The sequence below is a fragment of the Primulina tabacum genome, chromosome 3 (genome assembly GCF_025594145.1).
Source record: "Primulina tabacum isolate GXHZ01 chromosome 3, ASM2559414v2, whole genome shotgun sequence".
Lineage (NCBI taxonomy): Eukaryota > Viridiplantae > Streptophyta > Magnoliopsida > Lamiales > Gesneriaceae > Primulina > Primulina tabacum.
The window spans coordinates 37515129-37543083 of record NC_134552.1 but is presented as its reverse complement, the minus strand read 5'-3'; the positions used below and the strand labels follow the sequence as shown (position 1 = coordinate 37543083).

At 40.5% G+C, this 27955-nt stretch overlaps 1 protein-coding gene across 1 annotated transcript in view; it reads right to left on the bottom strand.

The window, feature by feature from the left end:
* Positions 1-1235: 1235 nt before the first annotated feature.
* LOC142538692 (uncharacterized) overlaps positions 1236-27955 on the bottom strand; it is a 42193-nt gene continuing 15473 nt past the window's right edge. Inside the window, exons 6-7 of the mRNA XM_075643993.1 lie at positions 10242-10713; positions 1236-1343 (exon numbers count right to left, since the gene is read on the bottom strand). Of these exons, the coding sequence (XP_075500108.1) occupies positions 1236-1343; positions 10242-10713 (580 nt within the window). The remainder of the gene's footprint in view (positions 1344-10241; positions 10714-27955) is intronic.

The window sequence follows — 27955 nt, the reverse complement described above, 5'->3', positions numbered from 1 at the left end:
CAGGATCTTTTAACGTCAGATTCCCAAGACTAAATTGTGTATATATATATTATTTATCAAAATAGATATGTGTTACAACAGTAGGATCTTTGTAAGGCTAATTCCACCGTCCATATTTATATTCCTCATGTTGAAATTGCCACCATAGTTTAAGAAGTTCATTTTGCACGTACCCACTAGAATGTGTATCAAGAACCTCTAGAAAATTATCCAAAGGCTCTTTACTCAGATCATTGTTAATGAATAAAATTTTATCTTCTCTATTCATTGATGTCATTCCAACATTTTTGCATTTCCCTTTACAAGTCCATCTTGCACATTAATGACATCCACCTATACTTTTAGCTCTTCGCTTTTTGGCATATGTGCTTTTACCAAATCTTGGCATGTCTTATTATTATTTCACTTGCTTCCTCAACCAATCGGAATTTTGCTTCAATTATCAAACGGACATCATTCGGTATGCCATAAGACATCATCAACCTTAGTCGCTCACATCTAGCTTTATATATTTTTTTCAGCGCATTATCAGGTAAACAAGTAAAATATTTACGAAGATTCATAATACACGCATCCATATTTTTTTTAAAATTTTTATTATTATTATAATATATATTTCAATTATTTTGGGAAAACTGAAGAAACCGACTTAAACAGTCTTGGAGTACCGTTATCCACCACTTAACCGGGAAATGAACTAGAATCTGCAAAAAAAAATTGAAAATATCAAACAAATATTGTGGATCATATAAAGGCATAAACTCATCATTAAAAATTTCATTTTCTATAGAAGGCCTAAGTCTTTGCCCATTAACTTTAAACACATCATTATTTTTAGAATTTTCCATATCAACAGCACCATGAGGATAAACAAATTTAACTATAAATGGTCCTGACCACCTCGATCTTAGTTTTCCTGTAAATAAATGCAAACGAGAATTATAATGTAAAACTTTTTGTCCAATTTCAAATGACTTTCTCATAATATTTTTATCATGAAAGGCTTTAGTTTTATCTTTATAAATCTTTGAATTTTCATATGCATCATTTCTTAATTCTTCAATTTCATTTAATTGCAATTTTCTTAATTTAGATGCATCATTTAAATTAATATTAAATGATTTAATTGCCCAATAAGCTTTATGTTCAAGTTCAACCGGTAAATGACAATGCTTACCAAAAACTAACCTATATGGTGACATCCCTAATAATGTTTTAAATGCAGTTTTTTATGTCTATAATGTATCAGTTAATCTTAAAGACCAATATCTTCGATTTGGATTAACTGTTTTTTCTAAAATTTGTTTGATTTCTCTATTTTCAAGTTCAACTTGACCATTACTGTAATGCCCGAAAATTTAATCCTAGTAATCTGTAATTATTGATTTATAATTTGATATGATTATGAAAAGATTAACCGAAACACGATTTGAAGTAACGTGTGATAATTTATGTGCGAGGACAGTGCCTCTCGTGCACGTGCGCGACGTGATGCGCGCCCATGCGCCAATTGGGCAGAAGACCTCGCGCATATGCGCGACATGAGGGCATGCATATGCGCGAGCTGCACAAGTCGAGTCCAGAGAGCCTCGCACATATGCGCGGAATTGAGACGCGCATATGCGCGAGCGGCTAGGAAGACACGCGCCGAGACAATAGTCTCGTGCATATGCGCGAAGACAGTTCGCGCATATGCGCGAGATGCTTTGGATGAATTTGCGGAAGACACGTTTCGGGGCATGCAAGATGTATATATATATATACATATTACACGTATTCCATCAAAGAAATCAACGGAGAATTGAGAGAAAGTGTTGGTTTCTTGTGCTTCAAATTTAAACCGTGTAAAATCCGTCCGTCTGAATCCTAATCCGAATTCAGTACTGTAATCCTATCGATGTAGGCTACAACTGGACGTAAGTTTTGCTACGTTTTGACATGCTTTGAAATTATGTCATTGTGAGAATTGAATAAGATTCATATATGATGTTCTTGATATGTTAGACATCATAGAATCGAAGTCAGATTAAGAAACGGACTGATTATGGAATTGTTATGATTTTCTGATTATATTGATCTGAAATCGGACAGATTTGGATTATGAATGGATTACAAATTGTATCGGATATGGCTTATGATTTGTAATTGATGTCTGTTGATATGGTATTGACGGGGATACTGAGATTGTGCCGTTATGCTGTTATTTGAATTAAATCCGGATTAATCAGATTCAGTGTTGAATTGAGAATGGATATTGATATTATGATTCTCAATATGTTGTTTCAGATTTACAGAGACAGTCTTGAGTTCAGAACTGATATTGCTTCAGACCAAGACTACAAACGAAAGGTATAAGTCAATGTGGTATCGGGAGATCGACTTAAGTCGGTTTAGACTTGAGTTTCCCTAAATCACATACTTTACTTTATTGCATTGATATTTGCATTGATTTGATTGATGTACTTGTTTTCTTGATTTATAGATAACAAGTATTAGACGAGTAATCTTGTGACAGAAGTGCCTGATAGTGGCGGGATCGCCACGGGCACATTGCACGATGTCACAAGATAGTGTATTGGCGATAGTGCCAAAGTCTGTCACCGGATGATTGGCTATCGATGTGGATAGAATTTGGGTTTCTTCTATTACTGTTGATCGATGTCGTATCGGTGTGGATAGAATTGGAGCTTCTTCTATTACTGGTGATCTATATTATATCGGTGTGGATAGAATTAGAGTTCCTTTTATTACTGGTGATCGATACCATATCGGTGTGGATAGAATAAGACCTTTTTCTATTTCTGGTGACCGATACCTTATCGACGTGGATAGAACTGGAGTCTTTTCTATTACTGTTGGTCGATATAGGAATGCCAACTTCTGGAAACCGAGATCCCTAGACTAGGATTGAGTCTAGTCTAAATTGGGTAGCTACGAGTATTGTCGACAGTTTGATATTAGTTATGTTTCAGATTTTGATACATATTGCTGTTACCTGTTACATGCTTTATATTTGTTTATGTGATTGCATGTTTCGTTGATTTATACTGAGATTATATTCTCACCGGAATTATCCGGCTGTTGTCTTGTCTGTATGTGTACATGACCACAGGTGGGACAGGTTCAGGGTCACAGAGATAAAGAGAGAGATCGTGATTAGAGTGGCGGCTCCGGACTTGGATTAGAGATAGGGTTGGACACTTGATATTAGCTGTTAAACCTTAATTAAATAAATGTATATGGTACAGAATTGGTACTTTTATATTCTGAGATGTATATATGTTTTTATGTCACTACGTTCCGCATTATTTTAAAAAAAAAATTTAGACCCTGTTTATTATAATTGATTAATTAATCCCAATGATGATTAAGAACATGATTAGCGTCCGGGTCCCCCACAACAGGTGGTATCAGAGCGATAGATCCTTTAGACTGAGATAGGAGCTAGTGAGCGGGGTAGATTGAGGTTTTCTTTCCTGCTTTTGATTGCCAGCATGATTTACTGCTTTATAATGCATGTTTATCTGACTTGATTTGAAAACATGTGTTATTGAGAATGGATCAGCACCGATTCTGGATCAGCTGTAAGATGATCCGAGGAGGATTGAAACTGATATGTAGTAGTTGGAATTACTAACCTCCTTGATTATTAGATATGCCTCCGAGAAGAGTACCAGAACAGGGTAGTACTTCAAATCCTCCCATGGATGTGACAGCTACTCCTATGGAGAAATTGCTGAAAAGGTTTCAGTCATTCCATCCATCGACGTTGAAGGGTACGGAGAATTCCGTGGAATGTGAGAGTTGGTTGGAAGATATTGAAATGATGTTCGAATCTTTGGAGTATACTGATGAGAAGAGGGTGAAACTGATCAAACATCAGTTGCATGACGTTGCCAAAAACTGGTGGATCACAACGAAACGGGCATTGGAACAACGAGGTACGGCCATTACCTGGAATGTGTTTAAGGCTGAATTTTATCAACGGTTCTTTCCAGTTTCATATAAGAAGGACAAGGGAGCCGAGTTTGCCAACTTGAGACAGGGCAAACTAAATATCGAGGAATACGTGGCTAAGTTCTCTACACTGCTCCGATTTGCTCCCCACGTAGCTGAACATGATGAGGCCGTTGCGGACCAGTTCATAAATGGCCTAAATCCTGAAATCTTTACCTTGGTGAATACTGGGAGGCCAAACAATTTCACCGATGCCTTGAACCGAGCCAAGGGAGCCGAAGCCGGTTTAATGAGAAGAGAGAGGCTTCGTTTGTGCCTTCAGCACCGAGATCACAGATGCCTCCACCAGCTCCCCGATTTGAGAGCGGCAGTGGTAGTGGGAAGAAAGACTTCCTCAAAGTTAAGGGGAAGAAATTCAAGAAAGCTGGAAGTAGCTCATCCAGTTCGAGTGGCTCTAGACAGACTGGTCAGGGCCAGAGTTATACAGGACACTACTGTAGCACTTGTGGAGGGAAGCATTCCACAGAACAGTGTCGAGGAGTGTTCGGCAACTGCCGCATTTGTAAGCAACATGGACACTTTGCCCGAGTGTGTCCCCAGAGAGGTGCCCAGGGATCCCAGGCAGCTGAGTCATCTGGATCAGCGGCTCAGACAGGTAGACGACCATCTGTTGTTCATTCTTTTCAGCCAGCACTGTCTACTCAGTCACAACAGAGGCCAGGAGGAAGCCAGACAACGAGCCAGCCTCCTAGACAGCAGGCCCGACTGTTTGCTTTGACCGAGGAGCAGGCACATGATGCACCTGATGATGTCGTGGCAGGTAACTGTTTTATTTCTGGTTATCCTGCATATGTATTGATTGATACTGCTGCATCGCATACTTTTATTTCTGAGAGGTTTGCATTGAGTCATGCGTTACCTATTGAGTCATTGTCTGCAGTAGTGTCTGTTTCTTCTCCGTTAGGGACATGTTTGATGTCAGTGAAATCTGTGAAATCTAGTATACTGCAGTATGATGGGCATGAAATGGAATTAGACTGTATTGTGCTTGGGATATCTGATTTTGATTGTATTATCGGTATCGATACGTTGACCAAGTACAGGGCTACAGTCGATTGTTTCCACAAGATTGTTCGATTCAGACCTGAAATGGCTGAGGAGTGGAAATTTTACGGTAAGGGCTCTCGAGCTAGAATTCCTTTGATATCTGCAATAAATATGACTCGATTATTGCAGAAAGGAGCGGATGGATTCCTGCTATATTCAGTTGATTTACTGAAGTCGAGCCCATCATTGGCGGACTTGCCAGTGGTGTGTGAGTTTGCTGATGTCTTTCCAGATGAGATTCCTGGATTACCTCCGATTCGAGAGATAGACTTCAGCATTGAGTTGATGCCAGGAACAGTTCAGATCTCGAGGGCTCCGTACAGGATGGCACCTATTGAGTTGAAAGAATTGAAAGAACAGCTGGAGGATTTACTGGCCAAGGGATATATCAGACCGAGTGTTTCTCCTTGGGGCGCTCCAGTGCTGTTCGTGAGGAAGAAGGATGGGTCGATGAGACTTTGTATCGACTACCGGCAACTGAACAAGGCAACGGTAAAGAATAAATATCCATTGCCTCGTATTGATGATTTGTTCGATCAGTTGCAGGGTTCATCTGTGTATTCCAAGATCGATCTGAGATCTGGATACAATCAACTGAGAGTCAGGGATTCTGATATCTCAAAGACAGCATTCAGAACCAGGTATGGGCACTATGAATTTATCGTCATGCCATTTGGTTTGACGAATACACTGGCGGTATTTATGGGATTGATGAATCGAGTCTTTCAGAAATATCTCGATGATTTCTTGATTATCTTCATCGATGATATTTTGATTTATTCAAAGAATGTGATGGAGCATGCAGAACATTTAAGAATTGTGTTGCGAATTTTGAGGGCTGAAAAGTTATTTGCTAAACTGTTGAAATGCGAGTTCTTGTTGAAACTGGTGGTGTTTCTGGGACATATCATATCCAGAGACGGGATATCAGTTGATCCCAATAAGGTTGAGGCAGTGATTTCTTGGCCGAGACCGACATCTGTACCAGAGATACGCAGCATTATGGGTTTTGCAGGATATTATCGCCGATTCATTAAAGATTTTTCGAGTATTGCCAAACCGATTACACAGTTGACTCAGAAAAATGCTCCATTTGTTTGGTCTGAGGAATGTGAGACCAGTTTTCTCGAATTGAAGAAGAGATTGACCAGTGCACCTGTGTTGACGATTCCTTCAGGTACTGGTGACTTTGTGGTTTACTGTGATGCATCTCACCGAGGATTGGGCTGTGTGTTGATGCAGCGAGGACATGTTATCGCTTATGCCTCGAGACAGCTGAAACCCCATGAATCTCGTTATCCAATTTATGATCTTGAATTGGCAGCCATTGTCTTTGCATTGAAGATATGGCGACATTATCTGTACAGTGAGAAGTTTGAGATCTATTCTGATCATAAGAGCTTGAAATATCTGTTTTCACAATCCGAGTTGAATATGAGACAGAGGAGATGGCTTGATTTGCTAAAGGATTTCGATTGTGAAATCAAATACTATCCAGAAAAATCCAATGCAGCAGCTGATGCACTGAGTCGAAAGGTATGTTCTCTATCCTTATCGACTATGGGTGTTTCAAATTTGATTGAAGACTGTTGTTTGTCTGGATTAGTATTTGAGACAGATCGAAAACCTATGAGATTATATGCGATTCAAGCGGAACCAGAGCTGATTTTGAGAATTAAAGCAGCTCAGAAAGGTGATCAGAATATACAGAGGTCGATTGCAATGGTCAGAGCTGGTCATCAATCGGAATATCAGGTTCAAAATGGTATTTTGTATGTGAATAATCGTCTTGTTGTGCCGAATGTTTCGGAATTAAGACAGCGAATACTAGCAGAAGCGCACAACAGTCGTTTTAGCATTCATCCTGGTGGCAGGAAAATGTATAATGATTTGAAGACACAGTATTGGTGGAAACAGATGAAATCAGAAGTTACTGAATTTGTAGCCAAGTGTCTGAATTGCCAACAGGTGAAAGCTGAGAGGAAGAAACTAGGAGGATTGTTGCAGAGTTTGTCGATTCCTGAATGGAAATGAGATCACATTTCCATGGATTTTGTGACACAGTTACCGAGATCCTCCCGAGGTTGTGATGCGATTTGGGTCGTGATTGATCGATTGACCAAATCCGCATGCTTTATTCCATACAAGATGACCTATAGATATGATCAGATGGCCGATATCTATGTCAAGGAAGTAGTCAGATTGCACGGAGTGCCGAAGTCGATTGTTTCAGACCGTGATCCTCGGTTTACTTCGCACTTCTGGCAGAGCTTGCAGCAAGCTCTTGGTACGAAGTTAAATCTGAGTACCGCATATCATCCACAGACTGACGGACAGTCAGAACGGACGATTCAGACATTGGAAGATATGCTGAGAGCTGTAGCGCTGGATTTTAGCACTAATTGGCAAGATGCGTTGCCTCTTTGCGAATTTTTGTACAACAATAGCTATCAAACGAGTATTGAGATGGCACCATTCGAAACGTTGTACGGAAAGAAATGTAGATCCCCATTATATTGGGATGATATCTCTGAAGTCCCTGAGAATGGACCTGACATGATCAGAGATATGACTGAAAAAGTGAAACTAATTCAGAAGAAAATGAAGGCAGCACAGGACCGACAAGCCAAATATGCCAACCTTCGACGTAGACCGTTGGTATTTGAGACTGGAGATCGAGTATTTTTGAAGATTTCTCCATTCAGGGGTGTAGTTAGATTTGGGAAGAAAGGAAAATTGTCTCCACGATATGTTGGTCCTTATGAAATTCTTGAAAAGATAGGAGATCGTGCCTATCGACTCGCTTTGCCGCCTTCATTATCTGGAATACATGATGTCTTTCATGTATCAATGCTGCGGAAATATCTCCCTGATGATTCTCACGTTATTCAACCCTACGAGACCGAGCTGGATGAGACATTGAGTTATGTCGAGAAACCGATTTGGATTATCGATCGTAAAGAAAAACAGCTCAGAACAAAGACGATTCCTCTTGTGAATGTTCAATGGACTCGTCATGGCATTGAATAAGCTACTTGGGAGACTGAATCAGATATGAGACAAGAATTCCCAGCATTATTTCACTGATGTAAATTTATGTTCAGTTTTATTACATACCTTCTTATTGATATGATGGATTGCCTGTGATTTCGGGGACGAAATCATATCTTAGGGGGGGAGAAATGTAATGCCCGGAAATTTAATCCTAGTAATCTGTAATTATTGATTTATAATTTGATATGATTATGAAAGGATTAACCGAGACACGATTTGAATTAACGTGTGATAATTTATGTGCGAGGACAGTGCCTCTCGTGCACGTGCGCGACGTGATGCGCGCCCATGCGCCAATTGGGCAGAAGACCTCGCGCATATGCGCGACATGAGGGCATGCATATGCGCGAGCTGCACAGGTCGAGTCCAGAGAGCCTCGCGCATATGCGCGAGCGGCTAGGAAGACACGCGCCGAGACAATAGTCTCGTGAGATGCTTTGGATGAATTTGCGGAAGACACGTTTCGGGGCATGCGAGATGTATATATATATATACATATTACACGTATTCCATCAAAGAAATCAACGGAGAATTGAGAGAAAGTGTTGGTTTCTTGTGCTTCAAATTTCAACCGTGTAAAATCCGTCCGTCTGAATCGTAATCCGAATTCAGTACTGTAATCCTATCGATGTAGGCTACAACTGGACGTAAGTTTTGCTACGTTTTGACATGCTTTGAAATTATGTCATTGTGAGAATTGAATAAGATTCATATATGATGTTCTTGATATGTTAGACATCATAGAATCGAAGTCAGATTAAGAAACAGACTGATTATGGAATTGTTATGATTTTCTGATTATATTGATCTGAAATCGGACAGATTTGGATTATGAATGGATTACAAATTGTATCGGATATGGCTTATGATTTGTAATTGATGTCTGTTGATATGGTATTGACGGGGATACTGAGATTGTGCCGTTATGCTGTTATTTGATTTAAATCTGGATTAATCAGATTGAGTGTTGAATTGAGAATGGATATTGATATTATGATTCTCAATATGTCGTTTCAGATTTACAGAGACAGTCTTGAGTTCAGAACTGATATTGCTTCAGACCGAGACTACAAACGAAAGGTATAAGTCAATGTGGTATCGGGAGATCGACTTAAGTCGGTTTAGACTTGAGTTTCCCTAAATCACATACTTTACTTTATTGCATTGATATTTGCATTGATTTGATTGATGTACTTGTTTTTTTGATTTATAGATAACAGGTATTAGACGAGTAATCTTGTGACAGAAGTGCCTTATAGTGGCGGGATCGCCACGGGCACATTGCACGATGTCACAAGATAGTGTATTGGCGATAGTGCCAAAGTCTGTCACCGGATGATTGGCTATCGATGTGGATAGAATTTGGGTTTCTTCTATTACTGTTGATCGATGTCGTATCGGTGTTGATAGAATTGGAGCTTCTTCTATTACTGGTGATCGATAGATATTATATCGGTGTGGATAGAATTAGAGTTCCTTCTATTACTGGTGATCGATACCATATCGGTGTGGATAGAATCAGACCTTTTTCTATTTCTGGTGACCGATACCTTATCGACGTGGATAGAACTGGAGTCTTTTCTATTACTGTTGGTCGATATAGGAATGCCAACTTCTGGAAACCGGGATCCCTAGACTAGGATTGAGTCTAGTCTAAATTGGGTAGCTACGAGTATTGTCGACAGTTTGATATTAGTTATGTTTCAGATTTTGATACATATTGCTGTTACCTGTTACATGCTTTATATTTGTTTATGTGATTGCATGTTTCGTTGATTTATACTGGGATTATATTTCTGTTGTCTTGTCTGTATTTGTACATGACAACAGGTGGGACAGGTTCAGGTTCACGGAGATAAAGAGAGAGATCGTGATTAGAGTGGCGGCTCCGGACTTGGATTAGAGATAGGGTTGGACACTTGATATTAGCTGTTAAACCTTAATTAAATAAATGTATGTGGTACAGAATTGGTACTTTTATATATTGAGATGTATATATGTTTTTATGTCACTACGTTCCGCATTATTTAAAAAAAAAAATTAGACCCTGTTTATTATAATTGATTAATTAATCCCAATGATGATTAAGAACATGATTAGCGTCCGGGTCCCCCACAATTACTTTGAGGATGATATGGCGTAGAAATTTTATGTGTAATGCCATATTTTCTTAACAAAGAAGAAAATGATTTATTTATAAAATGGCTTCCCCCATAACTAATTATTGTTCTAGGTATTCCAAATCGGCTAAAAATATTTTCTTTTAAGAATTTTATAACAAGTTTATGAACATTAGTTCTACATGCAATTGCTTCAATCCATTTTGAAACATAATCAACAACGACTAAAATATAGCTAAATCCAAAAGATAATGGAAATGGACCCATAAAATCTATCCCCCAACTATCAAATATTTCAATAATTATGATTGGATTTAAAGGCATCATCTTTCGTTTTGAAATTGATCCCATCTTCTGACAGTTTTCACAAGATTTGCAAAATAAATGCGTATCTTTGAATAAAGACGGCCAATAAAATCCACATTGTAAGATTTTTGTAGTTGTTTTATTGGATGAAAAATGACCTCCACATGCTTCAGAATGACAAAATTTAATAACATTACTTCATTATCGGGTATGCATCGTCGAAAAATTTGGTCAGGACAATACTTATGATAAAGATAAAAAATTTTATATTAATTAAATGTTTTATAATATAAATTTATAGTTTTTGTTTTATTAAATGTTTAAATATTATATGTTTTATAATAAAGTATAAAATATAATTTGTTGTGTAATTATAAGTTTTTACTATTTTTACTCGTTCGATAAAACAATAATAATATTGGCATTGCAAATGGGATTAAGATGTTTTGTGGACCTGTAAAAAGTTGATGTTAATATCTACAATATTGGTGGCAAGCATGAGATAAAAATCTTCTCACAAGTGGGAACAAATTAAACAACAAATAATGTGAAGGGCCTAAAACTCCTTTCTTGAAAATTTGCGGAAAATTAAAAATTTTCTTTTTAAAAGAACTTAAATGGCCTCATTCATAAAATCACTGGTGAATCAAGTTCAATATTTCAAAATATTGCAGCGGAAGAAAATCAAAGTTTTGCCAACAACAACGATTTAAAAATATCCAACAACTGATAAAAATTGTTTGCGAAGAAAATAACAACTGCTGCTCTGAGGTCCTCGGGTGCCACTACTGCCGACCCAAGCTGGCTCACTGGTCCCCGCCCTCGGCCCTGGCCTCATCAGTACCTACAACAATCAAGTCTAGTGAGCCTAAAGACTCAGCATGCATAAATCGAAGGTAACGAGTAAAAAATCTGAATTTAAAATATGCATGTGATAAAATATCCTGTCCTGAGGCATACTGAAAATAATCTGTACTGAGCAATTATAATACGTGCATAACTGAACTGGAAATCACTGTAAAAATATTTGCTCCTTGGAGCCTGTACTGAAATATCTGGTAAAATTTTCTGTTGAGATTATGTTTTACGCCTGTGGCCACTGCACTAAGCTGAACTGATCGGTAACTGGCTACCGGGGAGGCTGAAACTGAACTGAGCTGGCCGGTCACTGGCGACCGGGTGGTACCATACTGAACTGATCGGTCACTGGCGACCGTATAAAATAACACTCCCACATAGTGAATGAACCACAAGCCATATCGCATAAATCTCAAAAATAATCATTTTTTTTTAATGCACGTAAAATAATTAACTGGCGTAATGAAAATTCCTGTAATTTTACCAACTGGATTGGATTGGATCGTTCCCAGGCTCGCTGCAACCTAACTGTGCCATGAAAAATATACAATAGCTTAAACATGACCAACTATGCAATTTACGTTCAAAAGATGCGACTATGACGCCTAATGACTTCGCATTTAATCATGACTCCGAGCCAACCTGAACCGACACTGAACCGACGTATAGTCATGATTAAAATACGCTGAAAAATCATAAAATAATGCTCCTAAAATGATAGGGTCGAAATCTAGGTGAAATGGAGGCCAAAACACGAAACGCTCTTTCGAGAGTCAATTTGGCACATTGCACCGTAAATTCTCGTACGACCTCAAAAATGATCCAAATGACGAACGGTCGAAAACATGACCTTTATAACTCAATGAGGCACTGTCCAGTCCAAGGCCATGGGCTAAAAGCCAACCAAGAACTCAAACGACGCTTCTGAACAGCAGCATACTTGCTGTCAAAAAAATACAGCAGCTGCGCACTACAAGACTTGCATTGGTTTCGAGACTATCGGCCATTAGGGGCGTGAACCACCAACCAGAGACTCTTACCAACATCCCAAGGAATGATTTGAACCATGGCTAAGGGCCCTAGGCCAGCCACAATCCGCATCACACCAAATCTTAACCGAAGGGTCCAACCGAGAGCAACGTGTATGCGTGTGTAGTGTTTATGCTATGATCGATGTCTTGCGTCGTTCCAGTGGCCATTTGATTGACCATGGCACGATCTAGACATCTAGGAGCATGATATGAACCGTGGCTAAGGGCCATAGGCCAACCAAGATCCACACCAAGCCACAAAAGAAACGAACCATATGCTGAAAAATGGAAGGGCCGAATGGGGAAAGGGGCTGTTCTTGTTGATTATTTAAAAACCGATGAGCCATGGACCAAGCCACCAAAAGGGCGACTTAGTCACGTCTTAGACATGCTAGGGAAGTGATCCAACCATGGCTAAAGGCCCTTGGGGCAGCCAAGATCAGATCCTTCCTCCTTGACATCCAAACTAAATTTTCGAATCACATTTCTGCACTTATGGGGAACTTGCTGTCATTTTGAATTTCCAGCAAGCATGGGGCTGGTTTGAATGGACCAACATGGTCCTAATGCATCCTAATACATGTATACAAGCCGCCTTGGGAGCCTGGAATCGAACCAATCACCTGAAACCACAAAACTCAGAAAAACGTGAAGCTTGTCATGAAAGGGCCGAAATTCTGCATGTGTGTTCCAAAAATATTTTGACATGTATCTCGGTTTTTGCTTGCTAAAACATGATCATGTACTGAAAAATAAATGATAATATGACTTGATTGAGGTTTGAAAGAAATCTAGACATGCCTGGTTTCGTTTCGAAAGAAAACGAAAAGAAGAGACGAGACGGCGCGGAGGAGACGGAGTGGCTTGCTTCTCTACCTTTCTTGGCTCTCGATTTTTCTCCCTTTCTCCCTAGCTGCTATCCACGTTTTTCTACTGAAAAGGGGTCTTATTTTCGGTGGAATGGAGGGGGGAGTGATGGTTATGAAGGTGAGGAGAAGGGTGCACAAAAATAGGATCATATCAAGACCAAGTCCACTCCCCTTTTGAATTTGAATTTTGAATTGATATCAAATGAGTTGGTGGATGCTTCTAGGAGGTGGTGGCCGAAATTTAGCTTGATTCTAGACTAGGATATGTCCATTTATTTAATTAAATTGTGCTCCCAAAAATCCTAGAATTATCCTACTAATTACATGCAAAGAATTGGTCAAAGTTGGTGAGTTGGAAAATGAATCTTCTAGCACTAAGGGTGGCCGAAAAATGCATGATAAAATAAAGGGAAATGTTGATTATCTAGTAAACTAATAATCCTTGAAAGCCTTACTAATCCTTTAAATAATTTAGTGAGCTAACCCCTTAATTTAATAACTTAAATGAGTTCATTTCTTAATCACCTCAAATAATTAAATTAAATCTTCAAACCTTCCTTTCTAACTTAAATGAACTTAGTTACTAGCTAAATTAACTTCTGGAAATATTTCTCAAATCTTAAATTCTATCTCAAAACTCCAACTCCAGTCCGGCCTCACTGAAAATACTGAAATGCTAAAAATCAAACTGCTGAACTGAAATAATAAATAATTAACTTCAAACAAATGCATTTAAAATAATCATGCAATGAAGTCAATTAAATTTAAAAAATCTAGAATTATGCATGGCTTATACGTCTACTGACTTACGGGTTCTACAATCCTTCCCCCCTTAAATAAATTTCGTCCTCGAAATTATAACTCACCGAATAACTCGGGGTATCGACTTCTCATCTCCGGCTCAGACTCCCACGTAGCTTCCTTCTCTGAATGGTTGAGCCATTTGACTTTGACTCGCTTAACCAACTTGTTCCGAAGTTTCTTCTCCTGTCTGTCTAGGATCTGCACGGGTCTCTCCTCATAAGATAAGTTCGGAGTAAGCTGCAACGGCTCGAAATTCAGCACATACGAAGGATTTGCCATATACTTCCTCAGCATGGAGACGTGAAAGACATTGTGTACTCCGGCCAGATTTGGCGGAGGAGCCACACGATACGCTAGCGTCCCAACTCTGTCGAGGATCTCAAACGGTCCAATGAATCTCGGACTGAGCTTCCCTTTCTTGCCAAATCTCATGACACCCTTCATAGGTGCCACTTTCACGAAGACATGATCGCCCACTGCAAACTCTAACTCTCTCCTCCGCTGATCGGCATAACTCTTCTGTCGACTCTGAGCAGTCCTCATTCTATCACGGATCTTGACTACTACATCTGCTGCCTGCTGAACAATCTCTGGACCCAACTCTGCTCTCTCTCCTACTTCATCCCAATGAACAGGAGATCTACACTTGCGACCATACAGCGCTTCATACGGAGCCATACCTATAGACGACTGGAAACTGTTGTTATAGGTGAACTCTACCAATGGTAAGTTCGACTCCCAACTCCCAGAGAAATCAATGACGCAAGCACGGAGAAGATCCTCTAAGATCTGAATAACTCGCTCCGACTGTCCATCTGTCTGCGGATGGAAAGCTGTGCTAAACAGCAACTTCGTACCCATAGTCGAATGCAATCTCTTCCAAAACGAGGAAGTGAATCTGGGATCTCTGTCGGATACGATAGAAACTGGAATACCATGGAGTCGGACTATCTCTCGGATATACAGCTCTGCATACTGAACCATGTTGAAAGTCATCTTAATAGGCAAGAAGTGCGCTGATTTGGTAAGACGATCTACAATCACCCAGATAGCATTCGATCCTCTGGCTGACCTCGGCAATCCGGTCACAAAGTCCATGGTAATGTTCTCCCACTTCCACTCGGGAATAGGAAGAGGCTTGAGCAAACCTGCTGGTCTCTGATGCTCGGCCTTCACTAACTGGCAAGTCAGGCACTCGGATACAAAACGCCTGATGTCCTTCTTCATCCCTGGCCACCAATACAATAGCTGCAGATCTTTGTACATCTTCGTACTCCCAGGGTGAATGGAGTACGGGGACGTATGGGTCTCTGATAAGATGTCTGCTCGGATAGAATCACTGCTGGGAACCCATATCCTATCTCGGTATCTCACAATACCGTCGCTGACTGAATACAAAACACTGCCCTTAGCTTCATCTCTCTTCTTCCACTGTGCCAACTGCTCATCTGCTGCCTGACCGCTGCGAATACGGTCAATAAGAGAGGACTGGATAGTCAAGGTAGATAAACGAGGAACTCTACCTCGAGGGTAAGTCTCAAGATCAAACCTCTGCATCTCGATCTGAAGAGGTTTCTGCATCGTCAAATGAGCCATCACTGCGACTTTCCTGCTCAAAGCCTCCGCAACTACATTAGCTTTACACGGGTGGTAGCTAATGTCACAATCGTAGTCTTTCACAAGCTCCAACCAACGCCTCTGACGCATGTTCAGCTCCTTCTGCGTAAAGAAATACTTGAGGCTCTTATGGTCGGTAAAGATCTGGCACTTCTCTCCATACAGATAGTGCCTCCAAATCTTCAAAGCAAAAACTACGGCCGCTAACTCCAGATCATGGGTAGGGTAATTCTTCTCGTGGATTTTCAGCTGTCGAGAAGCATACGCTATCACTCTCCCATGCTGCATCAAAACTGCACCTAAACCAAGCTTCGAAGCATCGGTATAAAGGACAAACTCGCCGGGTCCTGATGGCATGGCCAAAACTGGTGCTGAAATAAGAGCTTGCTTCAAAGTATCGAAGCTCTTCTGACACTCCTCGCTCCACACAAACTTCACATTTTTTTTTGTCAGTGCTGTGAGTGGAACGGCGATAGAGGAGAATCCCTGGATGAATTTTCTGTAATATCCTGCTAGCCCAAGAAAACTGCGGATCTCTGATGCATTTTGAGGCACAACCCAATCTCTGACTGCTGCAACTTTCGCCGGGTCTACCTCAATGCCACTGCTAGAAACAATGTGGCCCAAGAACGCCACCTTCTCTAACCAGAATTCGCACTTACAGAACTTTGCGAATAGTTTATGTTTCTGCAATGTCTGCAACACTGTGGTCAGATGCCTGCTGTGCTCCTCCCGACTCTTGGAGTAGACAAGAATGTCATCTATGAACACTATCACAAACTGGTCGAGGTACGGCTGAAATACGCGATTCATGAGATCCATGAAGATCGCTGGCGCATTCGTCAGACCGAACGGCATCACAAGGAACTCGTAGTGACCATAACGAGTCCTGAAAGCTGTCTTCGAGACATCAGCATCTCTCACCCTCAACTGGTGATAACCGGAACGCAAATCTATCTTGGAGAAAATCGAAGCTCCCTGCAACTGGTCAAACAGATCCTGAATCATCGGCAGTGGGTATTTATTCTTCACTGTAACCCTGTTCAACTCCCGGTAGTCAATGCAAAGCCTCATCGAGCCATCCTTCTTTTTCACGAATAAGACTGGCGCGCCCCATGGAGAAAAGCTCGGGCGAATGAACTCCTTGTCGAGAAGTTCCTGGATCTGCTTCTTAAGCTCTGCCATCTCTGTCGGTGCTAGTCGGTATGGCGCTTTGGATATCGGAGTCGTACCTGGCATAAGCTCAATGGAAAACTCGACCTCTCTCTCTGGTGGCATACCAGAGACGTCTTCGGGAAAAACGTCTAAGAAATCTCTAACAATCAGAACATCTGGGGCTGACAGGCTGGGTTCCTCGGGGACAGATAAAAGGGTTGCTAGAAATGCCCGACACCCTCTATGCATGAGCTTCCTAGCCTGAACATAAGGAATAATGCGCGGTAAAGGAAAGTACCTGTCCGGCTCAAATAAGAACTGCTCCATTCCAGGCGGTCGGACAAGAACGGATCTCCGCTGGAAGTCTATCAACACTCTGTTCCTCAATAGCCAGTCCATCCCTAGGATGATGTCAAATTCCGACATCGATAGCACAATCAGATCCGCATAAACAAGATTACCGTGCAGCTCAAGGTCTATATCTCGGATAACATTGGTGGCTGCCATCTCCTCGCCTGACGGCAACACTACTGAAAAGGCTGTATCTAGCCCAATGGTCTGGATCTTGAGAAAGTTTGCAAAGACCTCCGAAATAAATGAGTGAGTGGCCCTTAAATCTATCAAGGCCTTGGTAGCGGAACCAGATATAAAAATTCTCCCTGAAAGAGCGGAGCTCTAAGTTGAATCCCACTACAAGATCTAAAATTATAGACACGCAAAGGTCTAGGTTCCTCTAGCTTAATTTCCCCGAAATAAATCTGAGTAGAGCATGCAATCCTATAACAGTTCTAAGTTCAAAATCTAAATCCCGATTCCCAAAACGCGGAAATTCAAATAATAACTTAAAGTTTAAAGGTACCTGTCAACAACATAGTCTCCGGGTTGGCTTCCGCGGCATGGAGAGCAAAAACTCTGCCTTGGGTAGGCAGATTCCTCTGAGGGCACTGCAGCAACATGTGGTCTGGACTGCCACACTTAAAACACTTTCCTGAGCCAGCCATACATGCTCCAGGATGGCGACGTGAGCACCTGGACAGACTGGGTGCTCCTGATTCCTCGGGGCTGGGCGTCCCCGCTGCTGCTGCTGCTGGCCTCTGTTCCTGGGCGGTCCATGAAAAGGCCTCTTATTCTGCTGCTGATGCTGAAGAGGAGGAGGGCGGTGCGGTGCCTGGACTGGGCGCTTGCCCTGGCGATCCCTCTCGATATCCCGCAGATCCTGCTCTGCGGCTAAGGCCTTGGAGACGGCAACCTCATAAGTAGCAGGGTCAGATACCCTAACATCCCGGCGCAAGATCGGCCGTAAACCCACCAGGAAGTGCATCAGCTTGGCTTTGGCATCATTCGCTATCAGGGGCACAAAGTGACAGCCCCTCTCGAACTTACGGATAAACTCCGTAACCGACATATCCCCCTGTCTCAGGCTCATGAACTCGGTGGTCAGCCTGGTGCGAACCTCCTCAGCAAAATACTTGGAGTAGAAAACCTCCGTAAAGCGGGTCCAAGAAAGTGTAGCCAATGTCAGGGCTACCGAAGCTCCTTCCCACCATAAGCGGGCGTCTCCAGTGAACAAGTAGGTGGCACATCGGACTCGATCTGCATCTCCCAGCTCCATGAACTCGAAGATAACCTCGAGGGATTTGATCCATCCCTCGGCAACCATGGGGTCAGATGTCCCAGAGAATTCCTTCGGGCGCATCTTCATGAATCGCTCATAAACAGCCTCGGGCCCTGTCGGCCTGGCTGCGGCTGCGGCTACGGCTGCGGCATTGCCCCCCGCAAACTGTGCGAAGAACTGTGCCATCCCAGCTAACATCTGGGCACTCATGTCCGGTGGTGGCGGTGGAGGAGGTGGTAGGTCTCCCTCCGGTCTATGCTCCTCTCTGTCCTCTCGGCGAGGCTCCACCTCTCTGTTGCGCTCTAAAATGCGTCTAGGGGGCATACTGTTCCAACATAACCCATACGTAACTAACATGCATAATTCCATAATTTATTACTGAAATACTCAAAATCTGGAAGCATGCTGACAAAATAATTCATGCTATAACTGAAATGCTGAACAAAATGCTGAACTGAAAAAAAAACTTACAGACCAAAGGCGTGGCTTCGTGAGCTTCTCGCGGTCAGTAGTAGTGAAACCCTATACAGAACCTGGCTCTGATACCAACTGTGAAGGGCCTAAAACTCCTTTCTTGAAAATTTGCGGAAAATTAAAAATTTTCTTTTTAAAAGAACTTAAATGGCCTCATTCATAAAATCACTGGTGAATCAAGTTCAATATTTCAAAATATTGCAGCGGAAGAAAATCAAAGTTTTGCCAACAACAACGATTTAAAAATATCCAACAACTGATAAAAATTGTTTGCGAAGAAAATAACAACTGCTGCTCTGAGGTCCTCGGGTGCCACTACTGCCGACCCAAGCTGGCTCACTGGTCCCCGCCCTCGGCCCTGGCCTCATCAGTACCTACAACAATCAAGTCTATTGAGCCTAAAGACTCAGCATGCATAAATCGCAGGTAACGAGTAAAAAATCTGAATTTAAAATATGCATGTGATAAAATATCCTGTCCTGAGGCATACTGAAAATAATCTGTACTGAGCAATTATAATACGTGCATAACTGAACTGGAAATCACTGTAAAAATATTTGCTCCTTGGAGCCTGTACTGAAATATCTGGTAAAATTTTCTGTTGAGATTATGTTTTACGCCTGTGGCCACTGCACTAAGCTGAACTGATCGGTAACTGACTACCGGGGAGGCTGAAACTGAACTGAGCTGGCCGGTCACTGGCGACCGGGTGGTACCATACTGAACTGATCGGTCACTGGCGACCGTATAAAATAACACTCCCACATAGTGAATGAACCACAAGCCATATCGCATAAATCTCAAAAATAATCATTTTTTTTAATGCACGTAAAATAATTAACTGGCGTAATGAAAATTCCTGTAATTTTACCAACTGGATTGGATTGGATCGTTCCCAGGCTCGCTGCAACCTAACTGTGCCATGAAAAATATGCAATAGCTTAAACATGACCAACTATGCAATTTACGTTCAAAAGATGCGACTATGACGCCTAATGACTTCGCATTTAATCATGACTTCGAGCCAACCTGAACCGACACTGAACCGACGTATAGTCATGATTAAAATACGGTGAAAAATCATAAAATAATGCTCCTAAAATGATAGGGTCGAAATCTAGGTGAAATGGAGGCCAAAACACGAAACGCTCTTTCGAGAGTCAATTTGGCACATTGCACCGTAAATTCTCGTACGACCTCAAAAATGATCCAAATGACGAACGGTCGAAAACATGACCTTCCTAATTCAATGAGGCACTGTCCAGTCCAAGGCCATGGGCTAAAAGCCAACCAAGAACTCAAACGACGCTTCTGAACAGCAGCATACTTGCTGTCAAAAAAATACAGCAGCTGCGCACTACAGACTTGCATTGGTTTCGAGACTATCGGCCATTAGGGGCATGAACCACCGACCAGAGACTCTTACCAACATCCCAAGGAATGATTTGAACCATGGCTAAGGGCCCTAGGCCAGCCACAATCCGCATCACACCAAATCTTAACCGAAGGGTCCAACCGAGAGCAACGTGTATGCGTGTGTAGTGTTTATGCTATGATCGATGTCTTGCGTCGTTCCAGTGGCCATTTGATTGACCATGGCACGATCTAGACATCTAGGAGCATGATATGAACCGTGGCTAAGGGCCATAGGCCAACCAAGATCCACACCAAGCCACAAAAGAAACGAACCATATGCTGAAAATGGAAGGGCCGAATGGGGAAAGGGGGCTGTTCTTGTTGATATTTAAAAAACCGATGAGCCATGGACCAAGCCACCAAAAGGGCGACCTAGTCACGTCTTAGACATGCTAGGGAAGTGATCCAACCATGGCTAAAGGCCCTTGGGGCCAGCCAAGATCAGATCCTTCCTCCTTGACATCCAAACTGAATTTTCGAATCACATTTCTGCACTTATGGGGAACTTGCTGTCATTTTGAATTCCAGCAAGCATGGGGCTGGTTTGAATGGACCAACATGGTCCTAATGCATCCTACTACATGTATACAAGCCGCCTTGGGAGCCTGGAGTCGACCAATCCTGAAACCACAAAACTCAGAAAACGTGAAGCTTGCCATGAAGAGCCGAAATTCTGCATGTGTGTTCCAAAATATTTTGACATGTATCTCGGTTTTTGCTTGCTAAAACATGATCATGTACTGAAAAATAAATGATAATATGACTTGATTGAGGTTTGAAAGAATCTAGACATGCCTGGTTTCGTTTGAAAGAAAACGAACGAAACAACGACGACTCGGCACGGAGGAGGTGGAGCGCTTCTTGTCTACCTTTCTTGAACTCGATTTCTCTCCCTATCTACTGGATTCCCACGGTTCTCAGCTTAAAATTCACTCAGATTTCGAAAGAAAGAGAGGGGGAAAAATGGTTAGGAGGTGAGGGAAAGGGTGCAAGATATAAGGAATGAATCAAGACAAGTCCACCCTCCTTTGAATTTGAATTGTGTTTGATATCAAGTCTTCTTGGGGATAAGGTGGCCGAATATTGCTTGATTCTAGTCTAGGATATGTCCATTTATTTAATTAAATTGTGCTCCCAAAAATCCTAGAATTATCCTACTAATTACATGCAAAGAATTGGTCAAAGTTGGTGAGTTGGAAAATGAATCTTCTAGCACTAAGGGTGGCCGAAAAATGCATGATAAAATAAAGGGAAATGTTGATTATCTAGTCAACTAATAATCCTTGAAAGCCTTACTAATCCTTTAAATAATTTAGTGAGCTAACCCCTTAATTTAATAACTTAAATGAGTTCATTTCTTAATCACCTCAAATAATTAAATTAAATCTTCAAACCTCCTTTCTAACTTAAATGAACTTAGTTACTAGCTAAATTAACTTCTGGAAATATTTCTCGAATCTTAAATTCTATCTCAAAACTCCAACTCCGGTCCGGCCTCACTGAAAATACTGAAATGCTAAAATCATACTACTGAACTGAAATAATAAATAATTAACTTCAAAAAATGCATTTAAAATAATATGCAATGAAGTCAATTAAATTTAAAAATCTAGAATTATGCATGGCTTATACGTCTACTGATATACGGGTTTACACATTTTTTTAAAAATTTACCCTTTAACCCTAAATTCTCATTTCTATAAATCAAAATAATTTAACATATAAATCTCAAATGCATAAAATTCATAAATCGTCAATTAACAAAATTCTACTCAATCTTTAACATGATCATAATGACTTCAAAATAAAGCATAAAAATCTCTTATAAATCACTAACAAAAATCTTTAAAATTTGCCTATCAATCTAATACAGAAAATAAATGGCCCTCGAGAGTGTATTGTCTGCCTCACTAACATTGTCACATGCAGCATTCAAACCTAGTAAGTTTAATGACTCAACACGTTCTAAACATGAGTAAAAAATATTACATATACAGGCTCAAGCACTAAAAATCAAATTGGTATTCAAAATACTTTTAAACTTAAATAAATCATAGATCGCAAAATCAAAATCGTAAAACTTTCAATCTTTATCATTTTGGGTGAAATTGGATCCTTGAAAATGACTATCCTTTTATCCCTGGTCGATTGATCAGTCTTAGCTCACCATTGTGCAAGGGGACAAGCACTAGGCGTCGACGTAAAAATAGAGATACGATCGTTGGGTCCCTTTAGGCCTTTTCCCGTAAACGGTCTCCCTCTAGGGCCCTCCCCTCACGAAATTTTCAAAAATCATATATCTTCTGTCACAATCAATTCAAATCATTCAAACATTTTTCCTTTCCTTTTATTTCATAAAATATCACAACTTTCCAAATATAGCATTTTTACAGTAAAAATTTCACAAGTTTACCATAAATAATGAAATATCATAAATTCCTCAAAATCATCATAATATCTCATTTAACATACTTTTAACTTTTGGGACGATGCCAACCCTTTTTTTAATATCCAATTAAAATGATCGTTTTGTCCTTGGACGTAAAATTTTTCGATTTGATTTTCTCTATGACTCTAGACTAGCCCAAATAATTTTTAATCTTAAATTTAATTTTAGATATTTTTATTTTGTTTAAATTCAAGTTTTTTGATCAAATTTCTATTTACTAATTCGTGAAGCCTTTAATTACCGAATTAATTCAAAATTTAGTATTTTCTTCCTTAATTTTATACATAGACTTTTGTACCTACTAAATAACCTCTAGAGCCACGAGCCACCCCTAGACCCCGATTCGAGACCCTTCCAATCCAACCCATATTTCGAACCCTAGGCTACCCATCGAGCCACCTTCATTTTTTCTTGAACCATGGCCGAGCTCCCTCGAGCCATCCCTTGACCAGGCCTCCCAGGAACCTACTGACCATGCCTAGCCAATCTAACCAGCCCCAGCACAGGTCAGCCTCCTGGCACCAGAAAAGAGCCCGTCCGGGAATTGAAACTAGGACTGTTCACTCGAGCCACCCCCGAGCCAAGCCTCCGACCCTCACTAGGCCGCTCCAAACTGCTCGCCAGCCCCAGCCAAACCGAGTCTGTGCAGCCACGCGAAGACGCTTGCGTGAAGCAAGGAAGAGTCCTAGCCCTGCGAAACTCTTCCTCGGTTGCTGTCCAAGAGTCCTAGCCCTGTTAGGACTCTTCCTAACATCTAACCACGTCCAGCCCATCCCCCAGCTAGCAACCAGTCCTCACCTGGCGAGACATTGATCGAGATGGCTAGGAAACCCTAGAATCTCCCTTCAACGTGCACAGCTCCTTCCAGCTCGTGTCCAGCCATCGTTTCAATCCTAAAACCCATATTCTGTCCATAAATCATCCCAAGTTGGTACCTATTTTCAAAACAAGCATAAAAACATCAAAGCTTGAAAATATTCGTTTCATCATTAAACCAATCGTGCATACATATTTTCATTGAAAATTAATCAAAAAAATGCATAATGTTTTTTGAATTATACGTCAAAAGAATTTGGAAAGTGCCTTTGCGTTTTAGAACGCTCGAATATACGATCGTCGGCGTGGGGCGTGAAGAAGAACGAACGGCCGATGAAGACTCCTTGTTTTTATCCTCATAATTCTCGAAAATATGTGGTGATGTGTGTGTAGGTTTCGGTTGTTATGATGCCAACATATTCTAGGTTTTATTTTTATAGATTTTAATTTAAATGATAATGTGTGTGGTTTTGGGCTTTAGGGTTTAGGAGCAATTGGGCCTACTTATCCTAGTTAAATTAGGCCAATAACATCTATTTAATTGAAAAATAAATGTTTATAAAAATTAGTTTTCGAAAATAATGCATTTGATGTTTTAAAAGACCTTCATTTGCCCAAAACCGGCAACCCGGATAAAATCGAGCTCGTCTCATAAAATAATTTGAACTCTATCATTTTTAAAAAACTTTAATCATATTAATAAGACTCGAAAATATTATTGAAAATTATTTATTTGGCTTGGTTCCTCTGTCTTTTTCCCCTGCCTATTATCAAATATTCGGGTAAAATCTTCCAATTTCATGAAATCATCCATTTTAAACATTCTAGCATGTAAAATAAACAATAAGTATTTAAAATCAATTAAGAAAATAATTATGCAATTTAAATCATTTCATGCATGCGGTTTACGTGGTTGGTTTTTTGGACACTACAAATCCTCCCCCCCTTAAATAAAATTTCGTCCTCGAAATTAAGACGTACGATAATTGGGGATAGCAACTCCTCTCTCGACTCTGTCTCAACGTGGCTTCATCCTCTGAGTGATTTAGCCATTCGACTTTGTCCATCTTTATCACCTTGTATCGCAACTTTCTTTCTTGTCTATCCAAGATTTGGGTAGGCTTTTTCTCATATGACAGGTTTTATGTAAGTTGTAGTGGTTCAAAATTCAATACATGTGAAGGGTTGGCATGCACTTGCAGAGCATTGATATGGGAATACATTGTGAACTTGTGATATTAGGTGGCAACGCTACTCGATATGCTAATGCTCCCACTCTTTCGAGTAAATCAAATGGTCCATGATCTTTGACTAAGTTTGCCTTTCTGCCACATCATGATACCCTTCATAGGTACTATCTTTATAAACATGTGATCACCAATTGCAAACTCGAGATCGTCTTCTTTTGTACGCGTAGCTTTTGTCGACTTTGAACAGTTTTCATTCTCTCTGGATATTGTACCATTTCTGCATTGTGTTGAACTATCACGGGTCCTAATGTTGCTCTTTCTTCTACCTCGTCCCAATGGATGGGTGATCTACATTTTCTTCCGTAGAGTGCCTCTTATGGAGCCATTCCTATAGATGATGATAACTGTATTGTAGGTGAACTTCACTAGAGGTAGTTTCCATAAGTTAGAGCAAGCACTCAATCGCTAGTCTAGCTATGCAGACAGCGCAAGGGGAAATGTGGTAACTACTGCTTCCAAAATATGATTTGGCGATGTTCTCATGCAAAATGATTGAATTATAACATATGCGTCTAGACAATTGAAAATACATGAAAAGAATTATCTGACGCATGATCTAGAGCTTGCATAAATCGTATTGCATTGAAAATTCGGAGGCACCTTTGTATGGTGAGAAATGAAAGATCTTTACGGATCATAAAAGTCTCTAAATATTTCTTTACCCAAAAGGACTTGAATATGAAACAAAGATGGTGGCTAGAGCTTGTTAAGGACTACGACTGTTACATTATCAACCATCCTGACAGGCTAATGTATTTGCCGATGCTTTGATTAGAAAGGGGACAGTTTTGGCACATTTATCAGTAAAAAAGCCTTTTCAAGTTAAAATTCAACGCTTCAATCTTGAAATTTATGCTAGGGAATGGGCCCTTAATCTCGCTACAATGACAGTATTTCCACTCTGCGAGATCTAATTTGAGCCAAATAGTCTAATGATGAGCAATTGCAGAAGTGGAGACATCAAGATGAAGCAAAGGGCGGCATGTTATATTCGTCGAGTATGGCATTGTGAAATATCGAGGTCGACTATGTGTCCCTAGTTGTGATTCACTAAGAGTTGACATTATGATTGAAGCTCACAGTATTCCTTATTCCGTTCATCCCGAAGCACCAAGATGTACTAGGACTTGAAACTTTTATATTGGTGGCCGGGAATGAAAGAGACGTTATGCCCTTTGTATCTGAATGCTTGACATGTCAACAAGTGAAGGCAGAGCATCAAAGACGTTGGGAATGCTTCGACCACTCCCTATTCCGAGTGGAAGTGGGATAATATTACTATGGATTTCGTGTAGGATTGCCAAAGATAGTGAAAGGACTCAACACCATTTGAGTGATAGTGGACAGTCTTACTAAATGCACATTTCCACAGTGAAGACGACTATTTCCATGATTAGTACGCTAGCTATACATTTGAGAGATAGTTAGACTGCATGGTATAGGGCAGGGGCGACGAGAAGGGGTTGGAGCTGTAGAGGAGGTGCCCGTCGAGCCAAGTGTTGGCCGAGTGTTCACAATGAAACTCTATGTACAAACAATCTTTATTTTAATAATATTTGAAATTATTGTTTTGGCACATTTATCTGTATACCCATGCTAGTTGCATAGATAAAGTCCTTGAATATACAAATAGTAGAAAGAATATGAGATGCTCATATTATGAGTATCATGAAACTCATATTTGGAATACTGTATATTCTAAACAGTTCCTAGTCGATTCAGCCGCCGCTAAGATGGATATAGGCCACTCGAGTTCGAGACTAGTATCTGCGATGTGAGTACCATTTTTCATTGGTAGGGGACATTGTGATGTCGAACATGCAGATAGGTGCTCCTGTAGAGGCATGAAAACCTTCCATAAAAGACTTCCAAGTTGTTCTCACTTATCGAGTGGAAACGTCTAATTTATGGTTGTACACCATTCGTCTTATAACCGGGACAACATTGAGATCTATATGCTAGCATTGCACTTTGACTTGTTACGACTCTCATGGGGTCATCAGGTGGCAAGTTTGGGTGTTTTGTCGAACATATAGGATCGATGCATGTAGTCGGGGATCACGCTTACCTTCGGGTATGGATATCCTATGTGATCACATGTATGTAGTATGAAATCTCTGATCAGAGTATGATGGTAATTATAAGGGGTTTCATAGATTACACCATCGATGCAACTACGACATGACACATAGAATCGATTCATTGACAACTCTAGACATACCAAGGTTGTCGAATCGGTCGGGATATGAGTTGAAGGGACCGTACTGTACGCGAACCATATTGAATGGTTCTTGCAGGCACATTTGATACCTAGGGGAATCATGTAAGCGATGCTGCTAGGGGTTTAACATGATGGTTGGGTACTATCAGACTTGAGTTCTGACGTTTCTTATTATCAAGGAGTTGATAAGTAAGAATGGAACAATTGGGGTATGCCGTAAAGGAATGTTTAGTCCGAATCACATGGAGATGTGAACCCACGGCTCAGTTGTATCATTGAACCATCGAGGGTCAACAAGTGCAAACTTTTTAGATCCGTTGAGAAGTAAAATAGTTCAATGTGTTGAACGGCTTATAAAGGAGTTTATAAGCGTAAGGAAAAATAGAAATATGACTTCTATAGAAAAATGTAACTTTTAATTTGAGGAAATGTTCCTAAATTAAAAGTTGGCCAAATAAATAATGTATTTGAAATTGTGATTTTCATAAACATTATTATGGACTTAATTAAATTAATTCAAGTGTGAATAATTAACACTAGTGGGCCTAGTAGAGTCCAAATAATTAAATTAATTCAAGTGTTGAATTAATTAAACAACATTGGGCCTTGTAGAGCCCAATTAGAAAAATTATTAACATATTGGGCTTGAGTAAAATCAAGTAACACTTTACATGGTCTCAAATAGTTTGAGACATTAAATAAAAGTCGATGGGCCTTGTAATGTTAAAGCCAAAATAGAATGGCATGGGGAGGTGAAGAGTGGGAGACAACTTTTTCATGTCCAAGGCATGGCAAGCTTTTGGAACAACACAACAACTTTTTCAAGGACCAAAAAA